At 35.1% G+C, this 20,912-nt stretch overlaps 2 protein-coding genes across 2 annotated transcripts; both read left to right on the top strand.

Annotated features, from left to right (window-relative positions):
- Positions 1–875: 875 nt before the first annotated feature.
- Positions 876–2,961, top strand: LOC104120245 (small ribosomal subunit protein eS19x-like). Its single transcript, XM_009631981.4, has 4 exons — positions 876–1,063; positions 1,849–1,939; positions 2,042–2,225; positions 2,632–2,961. Exons 1-4 carry the CDS (start codon positions 980–982, stop codon positions 2,702–2,704), a joined length of 432 nt encoding a protein of 143 aa, XP_009630276.1. The 5' UTR covers positions 876–979; the 3' UTR covers positions 2,705–2,961.
- A 5,931-nt stretch (positions 2,962–8,892) lies between these two features.
- Positions 8,893–14,402, top strand: LOC104120244 (diacylglycerol kinase 1-like). The gene is made up of 8 exons (XM_009631980.4): positions 8,893–9,219; positions 9,713–11,235; positions 11,799–12,165; positions 12,321–12,397; positions 12,664–12,783; positions 13,340–13,504; positions 13,831–13,968; positions 14,095–14,402. Exons 2-8 carry the CDS (start codon positions 10,039–10,041, stop codon positions 14,242–14,244), a joined length of 2,214 nt encoding a protein of 737 aa, XP_009630275.1. The 5' UTR covers positions 8,893–9,219; positions 9,713–10,038; the 3' UTR covers positions 14,245–14,402.
- The last annotated feature ends 6,510 nt before the right edge of the window (positions 14,403–20,912 follow it).

The raw sequence follows: 20,912 nt of genomic DNA, 5'->3' as shown, positions 1-20,912 counted from the left end.
GTACTGCAAATCATCTCTTTAACGTATTTACAGGGGCAAAATTATTCTATAACCTAGAAATGAACAAGTTTGCTCTTCGTGTGTTATCTTATTTTGTTCTGTTTTTTGTAACAAAATTAACTTATTTTCTTCTAACTTTTCCTTATTGCATGCATATACTTAATCTTTTCAAGCGACTACTTCAAATTAAAGCAAATACAAAACCATAAAGGAAGAAAAGAAAATTGAGAAAAGAAGAAGACATTTCTCTGCATACTATGTTTTAAGCTTGTCTTTCTTCTCTTTTACTGTATTTTCTATTTATATTCTTGAGAGTTAAAAAATTATTTCAACAAATTGAATAAAGGATAACCTCAATTCTGATTTGTCAATATTTAAGTACCATTGTTTCACATGAATGTGATGTGAAATACCTAAAAGATAGAGTTGTAGCGCTCACTGCTTTAAGCTCTGGATATAAATTTCAAATATTACGCAATCTGGCCAAGGAATTTTATGTTTTGAATATGTTAACCTATTAATTTCAATGAATGGACCTTTTCAAACTATTGTTTATATTTTTTATCTCAAATTTTTTTAACGAAATATTTTTGCGTCGGAATTTTAAAACACACTCGATAGAATTTTGAAGCACCAAAACTTTTGAGAATCACCAAAATTTCAGCGTCCTGGCGAGCGAACATTAAAATTCTGACATGAGACTTTTTTGTCATTTCCCCCTGTGTTAACTAACATCAGATGTCGGGCTTTTTCCTAGGTGTAGCCCATATAAACTGACTAATGTTATAGATAAAACGAGGTTATTGGGCTTTCTTTCGTGAAGCCCGAGTATTATGGGCTTATTATAAAACAGGGAGGCCCTTTATGATCGATGTTTCACAAATATAAACCCTAACATCCTTCTTATTAACTTACAAACCCTTGTTGCAACTCGTAGGAGAGAGACGCACAGGCGCCGCAGTAGCAGCAGAGCCAAAAAATGGAGCCAGCGAGAAATGTGAAGGATGTTTCACCTCACGAGTTCGTGAAAGCTTACGCCGCTCACCTCAAGCGTTCCGGCAAGGTCTATTTCTCTCTATATCATTCTTCTCTCAAATCCACTTCTCTTTGTAAACGATAGATATATCCATTTCTCCGTAGTGTAAAGTTTTCTAGTTTACAAATTTGTCCATTTCTCCGTAGTGTAAAGTTTCTCTAGTTTACAAATTTATCTGATGGAGTATCTTTCTGCTTCTTATTTACGTGTATGCTTTTAATCGGATCATTGATATTCTATCGTGTCTCTATGTTTTATGTGTGGTTTACTTATATACTTCTGGCTAGGATGTCCTTTCAGTGTATTTTCTAGTGTTCGCTAATAAGTATTATAGCTGTAGAAGTTTGATTTGCATAGTAGTCCAATCTATTCATGACCAAGCTGTTATGTCTAGCATAAAAATAACATAACAAGGCCCTCTAATTTGAGAGAACATTTGTCTGCTATATCCCGTTAAAGACCGAAAGCTATTATTTTGGTTTGTACTGGAATCTGTTGCCATATTTTATTCATTTTACATACATTCCGTTTCTATATTGTTTACACTCATATAGAGTATGTAGTCTGAGGTGATAGAATGAGATAGCTTTATGTTAGGTCAAAAGTTGTCTGATATCACAGTTTAAAGCTATTATGTATTATGATCAATTGGGAGAGTGCCTGTCTGCCCTTTTCGATATAGTAGGCTGTCTATTTGACCCCCTCCTTTTGGTTTAGTTTTAGGCAAGCTTGCTGCTGTAATTTGGTTCGGATGTGAGATAAAAAATACAATTGTCTTATTTGTTTGCTGATTATTAAATTTCATTCCATAGATGGAGCTTCCCGAGTGGACTGACATTGTCAAGACTGGTAAACTGAAAGAGCTTGCCCCATACGACCCGGACTGGTACTACATTAGAGCTGGTATGTATTTCCTTTATCTCCTCACGTTGAAGAAGAAATTATGTGACTAAAACATTACTGTTCCTAACTTTTCTTCCATTCTGTTTTGTATTGTATGGACAGCTTCCATGGCAAGGAAGATCTATCTGAGAGGAGGTCTTGGTGTTGGTGGATTCCGAAGAATTTATGGTGGTAACCAGAGGAATGGAAGCCGCCCACGTCATTTCTGCAAGAGCAGTGGTTCAGTTGCTCGCAACATCCTTCAGCAATTGCAGAACATGAACATCATTGACTTTGATCCCAAGGGGTAAGTATTATTGTCACATTCAAATTGCATCTTTCAAATTGTCGGAACGGGTTTCAGTTGCGTAGGAAAAACTCCTGGGATTGACATCTCATTTTTGAAATGTTATTCGAGTGAAATGAGGAATGCAACAGGAGAATAATAGTTGTTTCCCCTGATTTTGGAGTCTTTGCTATTCGAAATTAGCGGATGTAGTTCCCCTAACACCATATTTTGTACTGATGTTTTGTGTGCGGAAACATGAATTTTTATTTTTATCCTTCCATATAACCTGAGAAATAGGCATAAATGAAAAAGGGGGGTTGGAAGGAGTCATCTCTGAGATTAAAGGGTTGAACTGCTACTAATTATCTTTCTGATACTTATAGAAGAATTACTGTTTGATGTTTGTTGCTCTTTTTTTTTTCAGTGGAAGGAGAATCACATCCAATGGCCAGAGAGATCTTGACCAAGTTGCTGGAAGAATTGCTGTTGCCATTTAAGAGAGATGAAAGCAAGCCTTATTATGAATACATGAGTTTCTTCAAACTTATAATTTCAGCTTGGACCAGTAGGGTGTTGAATCAATTTTCTGCATGTTTTGCCCTTTTTTCTTTTATCATGGGATTCTTTTTGCATCAGTATGCTAGTTGTCCTTTCAGTACTTTAAGATGTTACTTGGGCCTGCCCTCTATTTGAGCATAACATTCTTATTTTCGTTAAGGGTGTGTTTTATATGGAGGAAAATATTTTGCTAAAACAGTAAAAACTAATTTTCTTTTTCAAATAGCTAAACTTACTCTATATTTAGTCATGCTGTCAATCTTTATTATTTTGAAAGGATCTGAGTTCTATGCACTGCAAAAGTACAAAAAAAATTCCACTATAAGTCTAATTTAAATTGTGATGGAAATCCAGGTTATTCTACTATAGAAGTATATTTGTAATTGCTTTATAGGTAAATTGATTGTATAAAAGCTTTACATTATTAGTGTAAATAATTTATACTTTATTTGAATTATGTCAAACGTATATTCATATATTACACTGCTCGGACAATTACAATATAAAACTACTTTTCCTGGTTAGAAGATATCAGTGGCCTAGAAGCGAAACGAGAAGAGGTAACACCTGAATGGTATTGTCTAGGTTTCACTCTTTAGACTGATCGTACATGTGCCTATTTTTTTCTTTCTATTGTATTACGGGCCTAAAAGATAACATGAAGTTACACTATGAACCGAAGGCGTGGAGAAATATAGCGTTACTTGCTCTCCCTAAGCTATTTGGCTGTGCACTCAGAAAGCTCAGTGTTGCAATTTGAAAGTCCGCCTATCCTGTCTAATATCGTACTTACACCACACAGTAAATCCCAAATTTTAATATGCGGCATCTTCTACTAATTTCTTCTCCATTAGGTACATAAAATATTTTAATGCCCTCCACTTTCCCCTACTGCCACGCTCACTTTTGCGACTTTGTTTCAAGATCTTTTAATTGGCAAGTCATAACATACACATCTTTGACGTGGTATTTTTTGTAAAATAGCTAAAAATATAGACTTCTCAAAAATATTTATTGGCAATTGGGCAATGGCAAGAAAGCCCACTACCATAATGGCGTGGTATAGCCACTTTTTAAAGTGGTATTTACCTTTTAGCCAGTGTTTTTAATGTTGAGTAAAAATAGTCACTACTCTATTAAAATTGATACGAAAAGTCTTTTTTACCCTTTCTTCATGAATGATGTGTAAATATTAAGGACATGGAGTCCTTAACTTTATGAGTGATGTGTAAAAAATATTAAGGACACCATGACTTTAACATTTACACTGCACATATGAAGTTAATGACACAATGTCCTTAATATTTATACATCACTCATGAAGTTAAGGACACCTTAACATTTACACTATACATATGAAGTTAAGGACATGATGTCCTAAAGTTTAACAACAGAAGTTGCAAATACAAGTTAATGATATTATGTCCTTAACATTTACATTACACACATGAAGTTAAGGACTCCATGTCCTTAACATTTACACTGCAAATATGAAGTTAATGACACCATGTCCTTAATATTTATACATCACTCATGAAGTTAAGGACACCTTAACATTTAACTATACATATGAAATTAAGGACATGATGTCCTAAAGTTTAACAATAGAAGTTGCAAATAAAAGTTAATGATATTACGTCCTTAATATTTACACTACACACATGAAGTTAATGACACCATGTCCTTAACATTTACACTGCACATATGAAGTTAAGGACATGATGTCCTAAAGTTTATCAGCAGAAGGTGCAAATATAGGACACGTTGTCCTTAATATTTATACATCACTCATTGAGTTAACGACACCATGTCCTTAACATTTACAATGAACATATGAAGTTAAGGACACCACGTCCTTAACATTTACGCTGCACATATGAAGTTAAGGACATGATGTCCTAAAGTTTAACAACAAGAGGTGCAAATACAAGTTAAGGACATTATATCTTTAACATTTACATTGCATACATGAAGTTAGGGACACCATATCCTTAACATTTACACCATACATATGAAGTTAATGACATGATGTCCTAAAGTTTAACAACAGAAGTTGCAAATACAAGTTAATTAAATTATGTCCTTAACATTTACATTGCACACATGAAGTTAAAGACATCATGTCCTTAACATTTACACTGCACATATGAAGTTAAAGACGCCATGTCCTTAATATTTACATTGCATATATGAAGTTAAGGACACTGTGTCCTAAAGTTTAACAACAGAAGTTGCAAATACAAGTTAATGATATTATGTCCTTAACATTTACATTGCACACATGAAGTTAAGGACACAATGTCCTTAATATTTACACTGCACATATGAAGTTAAGGACATGATGTCCAAAAGTTTAGCAGCTGAAGGTGCAAATAAAGGACACTTTGTCCTAAATATTTACATAACATTCATGAAGTTAAGAACACCATGTCCTTAACATTTACACTGCACATATGAAGTTAAGGACACAATGTCCTTAATATTTATACATCATTCATGAAGTTAAGGACACCATGTCCTTAACATTTACACTATACATATGAAGTTAAGGACATGATGACCTAAAGTTTAACAACAGAAGTTGCAAATACAAGTTAATGATATTATGTCCTTAACATTTATATTACACACATGAAGTTAAGTACACTATATCCTGAACATTAACACTACACGTATGAAGTTAAGGACATGATGTCCTAAAGTTTAACAACAAAAGTTTCAAATACAAGTTAATGATATTATGTCCTTAACATTTACACTGCACATATGAAGTTAATGACATGATGTCCTAAAGGTTATCAGGAGAAGATGCAAATATAAGACACTTCGTCCTTAATATTTACACATCACTCATGAAGTTAAGGACACTATATCCTTAACATTTACAATGAACACATGGAGTTAAGGACACCACGTTCTTAACATTTACACTGCACATATGAAGTTAAGGACATGATGTCCTAAATTTTAACAAAGGAGGTGCAAATACAAGTTAAGGACATTATGTCTTTAACATTTACATTGCATACATGAAATTAAGGACACCATATCCTTAACATTTACACTATACATATGAAGTTAAGGACATGATGTCCTAAAGTTTAACAACAGAAGTTGCAAATACAACTTAATGATATTATGTCCTTAACATTTACATTGCACACATGAAGTTAAGGACACCATATCCTTAACATTTACACTGCACATATGAAGTTAAAGACGCCATGTCTTTAATATTTATATTGCACATATAAAGTTAAGGACACGTTGTCCTAAAGTTTAACAACAGAAGTTGCAAATACATTTACACATCACCTATGAAGTTAAGGACATCGTGTCCTTAATATTTACACATCACTCATGAAGTTAAGGACACTATGTCCTTAACATTTACATTGCACACATAAAGTTAAGGACACCATGTCCTTAACATTTACACTGCACATATGAAGTTAAAGACACCATGTCCTTAATATTTATACATCACTCATGAAGTTAAGGACACCATGTCCTTAACATTTACACTATACATATGAAGTTAAGGACATGATGTCCTAAAGTTTAACAATAGAAGTTACAAATACAAGTTAATGATATTATGTCCTTAACATTTACATTACACACATGAAGTTAAGGACTCCATGTCCTTAACATTTACACTGCAAATATGAAGTTAAGGACATGATGTCCTAAAGTTTAACAACAGAAGTTGTAAATACAAGTTAATGATATTATGTCCTTAACATTTACATTACACACATGAAGTTAAGGACACAATGTCCTTAATATTTACACTGCACATATGAAGTTAAGGACATGATGTCCAAAAGTTTAGCAGCAGAAGGTGCAAATAAAGGACACTTTGTCCTAAATATTTACATAACATTCATGAAGTTAAGGACACCATGTCCTTAACATTTACACTGCACATATGAAGTTAAGGACACCATGTCCTTAATATTTATACATCATTCATGAAGTTAATGACACCATGTCCTTAACATTTACACTATACATATGAAGTTAAGGACATGATGTCCTAAAGTTTAACAACAGAAGTTGCAAATACAAGTTAATGATATTATGTCCTTAACATTTATATTACACTAATGAAGTTAAGGACACTATATCCTGAACATTAACACTACACGTATGAAGTTAACGACATGATGTCCTAAAATTTAACAACAGAAGTTGCAAATACAAGTTAATGATATTATGTCCTTAACATTTACACTGCACATGTGAAGTTAATCACATGATGTCCTAAAGGTTATCAGGAGAAGATGCAAATATAAGACACTTCGTCCTTAATATTTACACATCACTCATGAAATTAAGGACACTATGTCCTTAATATTTACAATGAACACATGAAGTTAAAGATACCACGTCCTTAACATTTACACTGCACATATGAAGTTAAGGACATGATGTCCTAAAGTTTAACAAAGGAGGTGCAAATACAAGTTAAGGACATTATGTCTTTAACATTTACATTGAATACATGAAATTAAGGACACCATATCCTTAACATTTACACTATACATATGAAGTTAAGGACATGATATCCTAAAGTTTAAAAACAGAAGTTGCAAATACAACTTAATGATATTATGTCCTTAACATTTACATTGCACACATGAAGTTAAGGACACCATGTCCTTAACATTTACACTGCACATATGAAGTTAAAGACGCCATGTCCTTAATATTTACATTGCATATATGAAGTTAAGGACACGTTGTCCTAAAGTTTAACAACAGAAGTTGCAAATACATTTACACAGCACATATGAAGTTAAGGACACCGTGTCCTTAATATTTACACATCACTCATGAAGTTAAGGACACTATGTCCTTAACATTTACATTGCACACATAAAGTTAAGGACACCATGTCCTTAACATTTACACTGCACATATAAAGTTAAGGACACCATGTCCTTAATATTTATACATCACTCATGAAGTTAAGGACACCATGTCCTTAACATTTACACTATACATATGAAGTTAAGGACATGATGTCCTAAAGTTTAACAACAGAAGTTGCAAATACAAGTTAATGATATTATGTCCTTAACATTTACATTACACACATGAAGTTAAGGATTCCATGTCCTTAACATTTACACTGCAAATATGAAGTTAAGGACATGGTGTCCTAAAGTTTAACAACAGCAGTTTCAAATACAAGTTAATGATATTATATCCTTAACATTTACATTGCACACATGAAGTTAAGGACACAATGTCCTTAATATTTACACTGCACATATGAAGTTAAGGACATGATGTCCAAATGTTTAGCAGCAGAAGGTGCAAATAAAGGACACTTTGTCCTAAATATTTACATAACATTCATGAAGTTAAGGACACCATGTCCTTAACATTTACACTGCACATATGAAATTAAGGACACCATGTCCTTAATATTTATACATCATTTATGAAGTTAAAGACACCATGTCCTTAACATTTACACTATACATATGAAGTTAAGGACATGATGTCCTAAAGTTTAGCAGCAGAAGGTGCAAATACAGGACACTTTGTCCTAAATATTTACATAACATTCATGAAGTTAAGGACATCATGTCCTTAATATTTACACTGCACATATAAAGTTAAGGACACTATGTCCTTAATATTTATACATCATTCATGAAGTTAAGGACACAATGTCCTTAACATTTATACTGCACATATGAAGTTAAGGACATGATGTCCTAAAGTTTAGGAGCAGAAGGTGCAAATACATGACACTTTGTACTAAATATTTACACAACATTAATAAAGTTAAGGACACCATGTCCTTAATATTTACATAATATCTATGTCTAGCACAAGAGTACTTTTATCTGACGGGTAAAAATTTATTAAGTATTTATTAAAGAGTAAATATATTTAAAATAGTGACTAAAATATAAAGACATCTCTAATCGGTGACTATACGTGCACTTCCCCTTCGTTAGGATGATCACGGATCAGTAGCGTGTATCCGACGTTTGCTCCAGTATAAATCCGATTGTATAGGGCCCACTCCAATATACACTAGCAGAATGGGCCTTCTTCAATATACACTATGAGAATAAAGAATCGCTCCACGTGTACTGTCTCCGAAGCGTCGCCCCTCCTCTAGATGTAGGAGGAAGACATAAGATCTGTAGAAACTTATAAATTCATAATCATAATTAAGCCGTTGCCTAACGCACTTTAATAACGTTCAACAGAGGAAAAAAAGGAGGAGATAAAACAAGGATTAAATTCTCCATTTGCTTAAAGCAAAAGAGCAGAGCAGATTTGGGCTTCGGCTTTTGCTTTCTTCGCTCTACTTTGCTTCGATTCTCCATTTTCTCCTTGGCCTAGGGTTTTGCAGCTACTCCTCTGTTATAGAAATAAACAGAGAACGCGACTAATCCCGATCTCTCTTTTAATTTTGTTAAATACGGTAAGATTATTAACTATGTAATGGTTTTGTTGATTTGATTGACTTGTTATTCACGAACTATGATCACGTTGCTTTCTTCGTCCTTCCTTTCAAAATGAGTTTTGACTTTTGAGCCATTTCGTGATTGTCGGTTATAATATCAGTTTAACTAATTATTTTGTTTTGCTTCCATTTCCTAGAGATTTCGTTTGAAAGTTGTTTTATCAAACGATTTAATTCGAGAAGCAAGTACATTGTTCTTTGACTCAATGGGAATGATAGTTGTTTCCCTGTGCAAAAAGTGGCATATGAATACTATATTCTAACTTGTATAACATTTATGCAGTATAATAGTTTTACTTTCTGTTTAATGTTAGGTAAATGTATACTGTATACATGTTCAATTTATTCTTTCCTTAGCTAAAATTAGGTTAACATTAGAAGAATTCAGCCACGGTTTAGTGGGATATTTCTGGGCACTTGTCTGATATAAATTTTATTCTCATATTTGCAGGTTATTTTTGTTTCTTACTGTGTTGATTCGATGGTTTAAGGCCCTTCCAGGATCAAAGTGAATAAGTAGGATTTCAAGGATGAGATGAACTGAAGTATCATCATCTTTAGACAAAGGTTTCGAAGTAGTAAGCTACAATATATGGCATATTAGGGGTAAAACGAAACCCAACGTAGGATACTAACACCAGCTTGGCTTTAGATTGTGGATGTGTTTGTGGAGGAGGTGAATGATGCTGTTATTCGTAGCCTAATGCTTGCCTAGGTTCTTATTTATACTGACATACCTGTATTTGTGTACTAAGTATGGAATTATAGAATTTTAATATGGAAGACTATAGAGAATCAGAGCTTCCACTTCTTAGCTGGATCAGCAAAAATCCTTCTGAGATGGCGGAATCCCCTCTGTTTATTGTCTCCTGTGTCATTGCTGGTTTAGTTGGAATTTTAACTATACTTTACACAGCTTTCCAGTGGAGAAGGAGCACAAATGGTAGTTGGATGAAAGCCATAGCCAGATCAAAGAAAAACCCGAAAACAAGGAATAAGGTCCCTGTGGCTCCTCATACTTGGGCTTTAGAAACTGTTTCTCGAGGGAAAAGTTTAAATTGTTGTGTCTGTTTAAAGTCCATTTCTCCATCTCAGACTCTTGGCCCAATTGTGGCTTCGGAAAGTTTCTTTAATCGTTGCAGCATATGTGGCGCGGCAGCTCATCTGAGTTGCTCATCTAGTGCTCACAAGGATTGCAAATGTGTATCTATGTTTGGATACCCTAATGTGGCACATCAGTGGGCAGTGCGCTGGACAGAGGTAGCTGATCAACCTGATGAATCTTATTTCTGCAGCTACTGTGAAGAGCCATGCAGTAGTTCATTTCTTGGTGGGTCCCCTATATGGTGTTGCCTGTGGTGTCAGCGTCTAGTTCATGTTGATTGTCATGCCAATATGTTCAATGAAACTGGTGATATTTGTGACCTGGGCCCTTTCAGAAGGCTTATTCTATCGCCACTTTATGTGAAAGAGCTTAACAGGACTTCTTCGGGTGGACTGCTGAGTTCTATCACACAAGGGGCCAATGAGATTGCATCTTCAGTACGTGCTACCATAATGAGTCAAAGCAAGAAATACAAACACAGTAATGAGAAACATGGGAACGGGACCCCTGCAGAGACAAGCAATGGTGATGCTACTGGGGACACAACTGCTGAAAGCACTGCTGATAGTCATCAAGTAAATGGTGATTGTAGAATAGAGGAAAATTGCAATGGCTGTGTAAATAGAGAGGGTGTGGATCAGCAGCAAGACAGTGGTGTGAAAAAGATGATATCTATGCCCAGCTTCCAGAGGAGTTCATCCATTAATCAGAAGGATGAATCTCAATTAATAGGGATAAGGCAGAAATATGAATTGACTGATTTGCCTCCAGATGCCAGGCCTTTGCTAGTTTTTATAAACAAGAAAAGTGGAGCTCAACGAGGAGATTCACTTAGGCAGCGGTTAAGCCTTTTATTAAACCCAGTGCAGGTGAGGTGAAGCTCCTTAGCTACTTACTGTTCTTTTAGCATCCATCTTGTGAATAATTCTTGCTCTCTCTATTTATCTATCAGTAGTGAATCAGTGCTACAATTACATTTTGAGGAATGTTACCATAGTTAATTCACCTGTCCTTTAAATGGCTCCGAGGGCTTGCGCTTGTAGCTGCTAAAAAGATTCTATGAGCCTTATTTTATCTGCCAACATGCTTTTTTTCCCATGCTTTTGAAAGTGTTGTAACACATTCCCTTGGATAATTGTAAATGTACCGCCTAATAATGTTTCATTATCAACGATTGACTTAGGCAGATATCTATCAGGTGGAGGAACAAATATGGTGATAGATAAATACATTATCCCTTTACAGGTTTTCGGTGCGGCGGAGTGCTATCCTTTTTATGCTACTTGATTATATGCCTTATGAACATCATTAAAGATGTCTAGTCTTTTCTGTTTAAAGGCTTTTTTTGTGGTCCAGCTTTTTCAGTAGATTCATGAATGTTTTTGCCAGCAAGCCAATGTGTTGATCTGATTTTCCATGGATATGCTAATAGGTCTTTGAGTTGAGTTCAACCGAAGGGCCCGAAGTTGGTCTGCATCTTTTTAGAAGGGTGCCTCACTTCCGGGTTCTTGTATGTGGAGGTGATGGTACTGTAGGCTGGGTTTTGAATGCCGTAGATAAACAAAACTATGTTTCTCCTCCACCAGTGGCAATACTCCCTGCTGGGACAGGAAATGATTTGGCTCGAGTTCTTTCCTGGGGAGGTGGCTTGGGTTCTGTAGAGAGACAAGGTGGTCTTTGCACACTTTTGCATGATATAGAACAAGCTGCAGTAACTATCCTTGATCGATGGAAAGTTTCTATCTTAGACCAACAGGGCAAGCTGCTTCAAGCCCCGAAGTTCTTGAACAACTACCTTGGTATGGTAACTGTTCTTCTGTGGACGGCAGATGATATATTAAGTTTGCTGTACTGGAGAATGTTATGATCATCATCTCACTTTCCCACTGTTTTTTTCAATTTTAATTTTTTTTTGGTTGCAAATTTTGATGAGTGTTCGTTATTGATGTTCCAGGGGTTGGTTGTGATGCAAAGGTTGCATTAGAAATCCATAATATGAGGGAGGAAAACCCCGAGAAGTTCTACAATCAGGTATGCAGATCATCTTCTATGATCATGTGGAGCATGATAATTGGGTTTGTGAATTTGGTTTGATAAAGAAATAGGTCTGTAGAGTTTAAAGTTTGCTTTTGACTTACCTAATGAAATGCATCATCCGTGTATTCATTCATCTCTTGTTTGTAGGATCGTATGGTATTTTTTTTGGCGTAACTGAGAGTTATCTTCCATGTATGTCTCCTTTCTATTTTATATGCATTTGTGACTGATTTTTTTTTTTGGTTGCAAAAATGCTGCAGTTTATGAACAAAGTTCTTTATGCCAGAGAAGGTGCTAAGAGTATCATGGATCGGACATTTGCAGATTTTCCATGGCAAGTTAGGGTGGAGGTTGATGGTGTTGAGATTGAGGTTCCTGAGGTGGTGACAAAAGGCTTAACTATTCTTGTGGAAAAAACATTTTTGCTTCGAATTATCTACTTTTAGTCATTTGATGTGTGATTCTTACTGCAGTCTATCTTTTAGTAACTCTCATCATTCTTATAGAAGTTGCAATAATACTATCAACTCTCTAGAGATACTAGGAAATATTCTAGTCATTTGATGGTGTTGAGATTGAGGTTCCTGAGGTGGTGACAAAAGGCTTAACTATTCTTGTGGAAAAAACATTTTTGCTTCGAATTATCTACTTTTAGTCATTTGATGTGTGATTCTTACTGCAGTCTATCTTTTAGTAACTCTCATCATTCTTATAGAAGTTGCAATAATACTATCAACTCTCTAGAGATACTAGGAAATATTCTATCACGATAGTCGATAAAAGATGCAAAAGTTTATAAGAAAAATTTGGTGGATAATTCTGTATATTCTTCTTAAAGATGTTTTATCGAGTCATCACGGTCTTGAAACCACCTTCAGCAACTAAAAGATTATTGATCTGTAATGATAAGTTATTACTTTGTGACTTGATCTGCAGGATGCAGAAGGTGTTCTTGTAGCTAATATTGGAAGCTACATGGGTGGAGTAGACTTGTGGCAGAATGAAGATGAAACTTATGACAATCTTGATCCTCAATCCATGCATGACAAGATGCTGGAGGTTGTCAGCATTTCTGGGACCTGGCATCTTGGGAAGCTTCAGGTATATAGGAAACGATTTCTGAGACGTTAATGTAGCAAAAGTAATTTTCATGGTCCTGGAGGCTGTTTCTTTTTTGTTGAGGAAAAATTTCTCGAGTCTTAAAGTAGCTTCATCTCAGCCCTCAGGCAGTTGTCTATGTTGTGTGTTCATATCATTACTGGAGAGACGTTCAGTAATCACATCTGGTGATCCTCTGACAAGAGTTGCTGCAGTTGTATAACTGGAAGAGCACTTTTTGATGGTTATTGGCATGATGTGTCTATTTGATCTTTCAGCTACTTTTGGATTTCACTCTTTTGTGATAAGGTTACTACTCTTGCAAACAGGTGGGGCTTTCGAAAGCTCGGAGGCTTGCACAGGGGCAATTGATCAAAATTCAACTTTTTGCTGGATTTCCTGTTCAAATAGATGGAGAACCCTGGTATCAGCAACCATGTACATTGACAATAACACATCATGGACAGGTCAATTACACTTGCGTATCCTTTGTTTTTTTCCAAGGGTGTGGAGAGGGGGAGGGAGAATGGGTTTTCACGTTAAATTTATTGAACTAATGCAGAATCTATAATTTGTTCTTGCTGCTGTTACAGGCCTTCATGCTGAAGAGAGCAGCAGAAGAACCTCTAGGTCATGCAGCAGCAATAATTGCTGATGTGCTTGAGAATGCGGAATCCAATCAAGTGATTGATGCGTCACAGAAGCGGGCACTTCTTCAAGAAATGGCCCTTAGACTCTCTTAGACACACATTGATTTATTAGGTTGCAGCAGTTGATAGGAAGTTTTGTATAAAGTCCTCTACCTTTTTGTACAGGTTCTTCCATCTCACATGTAAAATATATGGAAATTAGAAATGTATACAAAGCTAGTCAACATCGAGTGAAGAGGCAAATTTTATGATGGTTGGACCAGTGTCCTCGTGGCCCTACGGTCTAATTTGTGCTCCCTTTGGGCGTGTGTTTATATAGTACCCCACAAACAGTGACTGTAACAATATCCAAACCACCCAGTAGTTGAAGATTATGGGTTGGCCGATGCTTGCAGCTTTTAGCTGTTTGGACCACCGTAGTGGGTTAAGGATAAATGGTGGTGTAGCAGCTTTCTTCTATTGCCTGTTGTTTCGATGAACATCTTACAGGAAGGAGTCATACATAGGGAAAAGAAGGCAAAATACCTTAAAACTCCCCTAAACTTGGCACACATTATTGGTTACATACTTGAACTATCTACGGTCTTTATTACCCCCTATATTTAGTTATCCGATAGCTGTTATCCCCTTGGACGATCTCATCCCAGGAAAGTGGCATGCACTCACCTGCCACGTGAATTTTTCTGTTTGTGGCATTTTTTTGAAAAATGAAATATATTTTTAATAATTTTTTTCGAATAAAATTTATAACAAAACTTGGATAACTACATTATTTAGGTTAATTTTTTTTATTTGGCTAAAAATAATAAAGTTTTAGTTATTCTTTTTTTGAATTTGACCCGACAATAAAGATTTATACAATTGAAATAAATAGTCAAGGTATCTAAAAAGTTATAAAAAATACATAGTTTGAAATTTATTATTTTGGCTATAATATTTTATATAGCTCTAAATTATGGTGCTCTAAATTTTTTTTTTTTTTTTTTTTTTTTACAGATTTTACCAGAAAAAGTAAAAATACACAGTTGAAATAAATAGTCATTGCATTTGGTAAAAAATAATGGAGATATGGCCAATTTGTTTTTATTGGTTTGACTCGAAAATAAAAATACACAATTAAAATAAATAGACATTATATTATATATATAAAAAAAAGGAAATATACACAACTGGTACTCCATTATTTTTGCTAAAAGTTTTTTATTTGGCTAAAATGATAGAGTTCCTACCACACGTTTTACAAATTCAACCAAAAACAAAAAAAGAAATATGCAGTTGGAACAAATAGACATTATATCTTAGAAGAAATTAAAAATAATAGAAGTTAGAGTAAAGTCCACATTGTATGTTAAGATGAAGCAAGAAGAAATACATAGTTGTAACAAATAAATCATTATATATGACTATATGACAATTAAAAGTTAAAAAATAACCTATTTGAAAGGTGATTTTTCAATTTTTCTTCACTCCCACACGTTTAAAAAAGAGTGCACCCACACTCTTTGCCATAGCAATGTTAAGGGGGTAATGGCTCTCAAAAGGCCAAGTTGAGGGGGGTAATTAAGACCACGAATAGTTTAGGGTTGTAACTAATAATTTGTGCCAAGTTTATGATTTTTTTAAGCTATTTTTCCGAAAAAGAATCATTTCTGCCTGTGAGTAGCAAGTTTGAACGTGCTTCTCAAAGACAACATTTCGTTGCTCTTCACGCTGTAATTCTTGAAGCTCTTCTATAACAAAATAGGAGATTGTTTCCTCAGTTTTTATCTTCAATCCAAGTTTTATCTTACGTCTCGAGTGATACAAAGTTCCATTTCTTTTATTTGGAGTTGGCTGATTTGTTTTTATTATTTTTAACTGTGCGAGATTGATGCCCTTGTTGACAACATTGGGCCTCAGTCAAAATAATATTTGTTTTGTAGACATATCCGACCCAATTATATTAATGGCCCTATTGTATTTTCATTTGTATGGTAAAGATATATGTAACTAGAACCTTCTGAAAATAAATGACAATTCATTTTTTCCTTTTTCAGATATTTTCACATGCTACTCTCTCTTTCTCTCTCAAATTAGGGTTCTTACTCATTTCATTTATTTCACAATTATGGGCTGATTTCTGCACATTAACATGGTATCAGAGCCTAGAATCGGTTGATTCTAGCTCCGCTCTATCGATCGATAGTAGATTTACGAAGTTTTGTGGTAATCTCCGCAATAAATTTTCTCTATGTTTGATTTTTTTCAGTGGAATTTTGTGCGATTTAGCTTCAATACAACTTCTGGTTGTTTTACGATGTTTTAGCGGGGAATTTCTCCAGAACTTTGTGTGGTGATTTCTGGTGGTTCGCGGTCTAATAATTGGACAATTGTTGCCGTGATTTTGGGTTAATTTTCAAGGCCTTACTTCTTTAGGTTGCAAGGAAGGACGGTAATACCTTCTATTAATTCTCTTCACGTTCAGTATTGACAAAATTCTGTCAGTCATCTGCATTTTGTGAAACATACCTAATTAGGGTTTTCTCATGGATAGTCCTGAAATTAGTTCATCCTCTACTGCTGATGGATTTGATGACTTTACTGTTCCCCCTTACCATCCATTTTATGCCCATCCCCCGGATAGTCCAGGTACTCATCTAGTATCCCCACCTTTTGATGGTAGTAATTTTGTTATTTGGCGTAAAAACATAATGACTGCACTTTCTTCTAAAAACAAGTTAGGACTTATAACTGGTAGAGTCCCAAAACCTCAATTCCATTCCCCATACTATCAATTCTGGGAACGATGCAATGTGTTACACCATGTGCGTCTCAAGGTGACGTAATGAATATGAAACTTGTTAATCATTATTTAAATGATTTTAAAGTCATAATTTGGCTATATATGATGTTTGGATAGAAAATATGAAGTTTGGAAAAAATCGGATTAAAGTTGCAGAAAAACCGACTAAGGATTTGCCTTGTAACCGAGCTTTTTGAGAAATAAATTTCGTGTGCTATATGAGGTATTTTTGGGACATATTATATACCAAATTTAAGGTCTTGGAATTTAGTTTCCAATTCTCTTAACCGTTTATTCATACAACACTCGGATAAAAAGTTATAAGTATTGGAAGAAGGACCAATGCTAGAGTGCCAAGTAGCACCTTTTGACTTTTCAAACAAAATGGATATTTATATCTTTATCTCGTTTCTTTCTTCAATTTTTTTTAGAACACACAACCAAATAAGACCCCTAAATTTACTATTAAGCTCTCTGCAAGAGCTTCAAACAAGATTATCATCCCGGGCACGGAATCAAGAAGTGATAACATTAAAACGATCCCTACGACGTAAGTATTGCTATATCGCCTCTCTTTTTCTTTGTAGTTTGAGTTTTGGAAGGTACTTCATAGTTAATAAAACATGTACTTTCTGTATTTAAGTGTTTAAATATCAAGGAAGGTTGATAAATTCATTTTCTAATAGTTAAAAATCACGGAACGGTGATCGGAAGCCGTGAGTTCGAGTTATTCACTTGTAGCAGACTATTTTGTGGATTATTTTGTATTGTTATTGGGCTGCATGTTTTACTACTATTTTGTGAAGTTTTGTAGGAGTAAGGTTGTGGAGAAACACTACATAAATGCAGGGTGGTGGGATGGTCGTTCGTCGTAACATTTTCGGGCCGTTTGACACTATTACGGTGGTTGTTTTGTGTATGAAGAGATTGGGGTGTGTTGGGATATTTTGTAGTATTTTGTGGTATATATAAGGTTGGAAAATAATGTATACATGTTGATATTATTGTGTTTGGTATTATATTGAATTTGAAGGAAGTAAGGATTATAGGGGAGATGCTGCCCGTTTTAATACAAAATAAGCTTGTCGTTCGTTGTACGATACTTGTACCTTTCGTAACTTAATGATAGTATTATTATTGTTGTTGTAGATTAAGGTACGAAGAGGCGAGTTCAACTTGGTGATTGGAAATATTGTGATAAGGTATGTTAAGGCTATCCATTCTTTCCTTTTGGCATGATCCATACGATACAAACGAAACGAACAAATGCACAACTTTCATAAATGACTCTATTCATAGAAGTACTAGAAGTGCCTATGTTCTTGATTCCCCATGTGTCCTATTATTCTATCATCTGTTCACGGGTCTCAGAAAATACATAAGTTGATAAAGTTTATTTCATGATATTAATCGAAGGCATATTAATTTTATGACATACCGAAAGATCTTACGAGCGTACTTCTTATGCATTTCATTCATTTATACATGTACATTGACCCATGACCAGATGGCGTTATATACGTGTATATTATATGTATATGGGATATGGGATATGAAAAAAGGTTACGGCGTTATATACGCACCACCACCTGATCAGCTGATATACGTTGATGATTTTGCCCACAATGAATGAGATGATATGATGGGATTCCCTCAGAGGCTTGATGATATTATGTACGCATATACTTATGCATGGTATGGCATTTATACGCACATGCATGACATTATAAATATTTTCATAATTCACAGAGCTATTCAGACTTACAGGTTGAGTTCCTCACTCCATGTTTCTTTCATGCCTTACATACTCAGTACTTTATTTGTACCGCCGTCCCTTTTACATGGGGACGCTGCGTTTCATGCCCGCAGGTCCCGATAGACAGGTTGAGAGTTCTCATAGTAGGCTATCAACTCAGCAGAAAGTGTTTGTGCACTCCACTTGCTCCGGAGTTGCATATTTGGTCAGTATGATTTGAATATGTATTGATTGGTATGACGGGGCCCTGTCCAGACCTTTATGACATTTATGTACTCTTAGAGGCTTGTAGACAGATGACATGTATATGGATACTTGTATGGCCTTATCGGCCTTATAGTCTCGTATGTCACATGTATAAGTTTCTATATCATGTTGGGTCGTCCTATGTCTAGTATTCCCTTATGTTTTATTCTAGTTATCTTATGACAATCTTTCCGGTTCATTTACCCATGATAGTATGATAAGAATGATACGTTACATTGGTACTCGGTTGAGTTAGGCATAGGGTACCCGTCGCGACCCTACGGTTTGGGTCGTGACACAATGACATGGTCATTACATGGATAACAAACTCACTATCTAGGGATATAACCAATAGCATGATGTGTTTTGATACTGCTAATGATATGTGGGTTGATATTAATGAAAGATTTGGTACCTCAAATGTATTTAGAGGGAAGTTAGTACTACTTCCTAGGGGTCTTTGGACATTGCCACTTATTTCACTAAACTAAGGGGTCCTTGGGATGAACTTAGTATTGCATATGTAGGACCCGTTTGCTCTTGTGGAGCTTTGCCTAAATTCATTGAAGAACAAAAAATTTACCAAATCCTTAGTGGGTTAGATGAGTCCTACTCTACATGCAAAATCAATATCCCGATAATGCCATTTCTCCACTCTTTGAGCAAAGCTTATTCAATGCTTCAACATGATGAGAAGAAAAAGGAGACCTCTGCTCCTCTTCTTAGCTTCTCTAATGATTCTGCTTCATTTTATGCTTCAACTGGACATATGAATAATCATAGAGTTTTCCATCAGAGGGTACAATTTGACTCAAAAGGGGTTCTACTTCCACGTCAAGTCTTTCTTGTAAGCAATGTAAGAAACTTGGGTACACTATTGATAAGTTCTACAAGATCCATGGTTTTCCTCCAGACTTCAAATTTATCAAGAATAAGAGGTCTGGTGCATGTGTTCAGCCTGAAAGTCATATTCCAGAATCTGTTTCTTCCAACCATAGTTCTTCTGAAGTTTCTGGTCATAGGTTCAGTAAAGAACAATATCAACATCTTATGAATTTGTTCCAACAGGTTCACACCTCTCATGTCTTCCACCATGAGCATAATGCTGTTGACAATATTGGTTTTACAAATTTTGCAGGTGTGTATAACCACCTTGAAGTACATTCTACTTCTTTTCATGCATGTGCAGTTTCAACTTTAGGTTTAAATCCTTGGATCATAGATTCTGGTGCCAACAATCACATGACACCATATAAACATCTTCTCCACAGTCTTCAACCATTAGTTTCCTCTTTTTGATAAATTTACCAAATGAATATAAAGTTAAAGTTATATCTACTGGATATTTAGTTCTTAGAGCAGATATGATATTACATAATGTTCTTTTAGTTCCATCCTTCTTTTTTAACTTGATTTCTGTGCACAAATTGCTTCTTTAGTTTAATTGTCTTGCAGTCTTCAACATTTCTATTTGCATTTTACAGGGCTCTTCTCTGAGGAGGCCTCTGGAAATTGGTAAGGCTGCAAATGGGTTGTACTTATTGCATTCAGCTGATCCACAACTTCCTACTCTTGTTACTTGTTATGTTTCTAATTCTATTCATAGTATTATTTCTGCTGTTGTTTTCAATTCTCCTGAACATTCTGTAACTCATAGTTCCACTTGTAATCCACATGTTGTTGCTAATAAAAGTGATTTGTTTTGGAATCAAAGGTTGGGTCCTATTCCATTTACTAGAATGAAATCTATTTCTTTCTTGTCTGATAAAATTTCATCTAAACAACCATTTTTGTGCATTGTTTGTCCTATGGCTAGACAACATAGACTGCATTTTTATGATAGTACTATACATTCCTATGTTCCCTTCTAACTTGTTCACATTGATATTTGGGGTCCTTACAATACTTTAACTTACAGTAGTTTTTGATATTTTCTGACTTAGTTGATGAGTTTACTAGAGTGACTTGGACTCATCT

The sequence above is a fragment of the Nicotiana tomentosiformis genome, chromosome 3, assembly GCF_000390325.3.
Source record: "Nicotiana tomentosiformis chromosome 3, ASM39032v3, whole genome shotgun sequence".
Lineage (NCBI taxonomy): Eukaryota > Viridiplantae > Streptophyta > Magnoliopsida > Solanales > Solanaceae > Nicotiana > Nicotiana tomentosiformis.
This window is presented reverse-complemented; position numbering and strand designations above follow the sequence as displayed.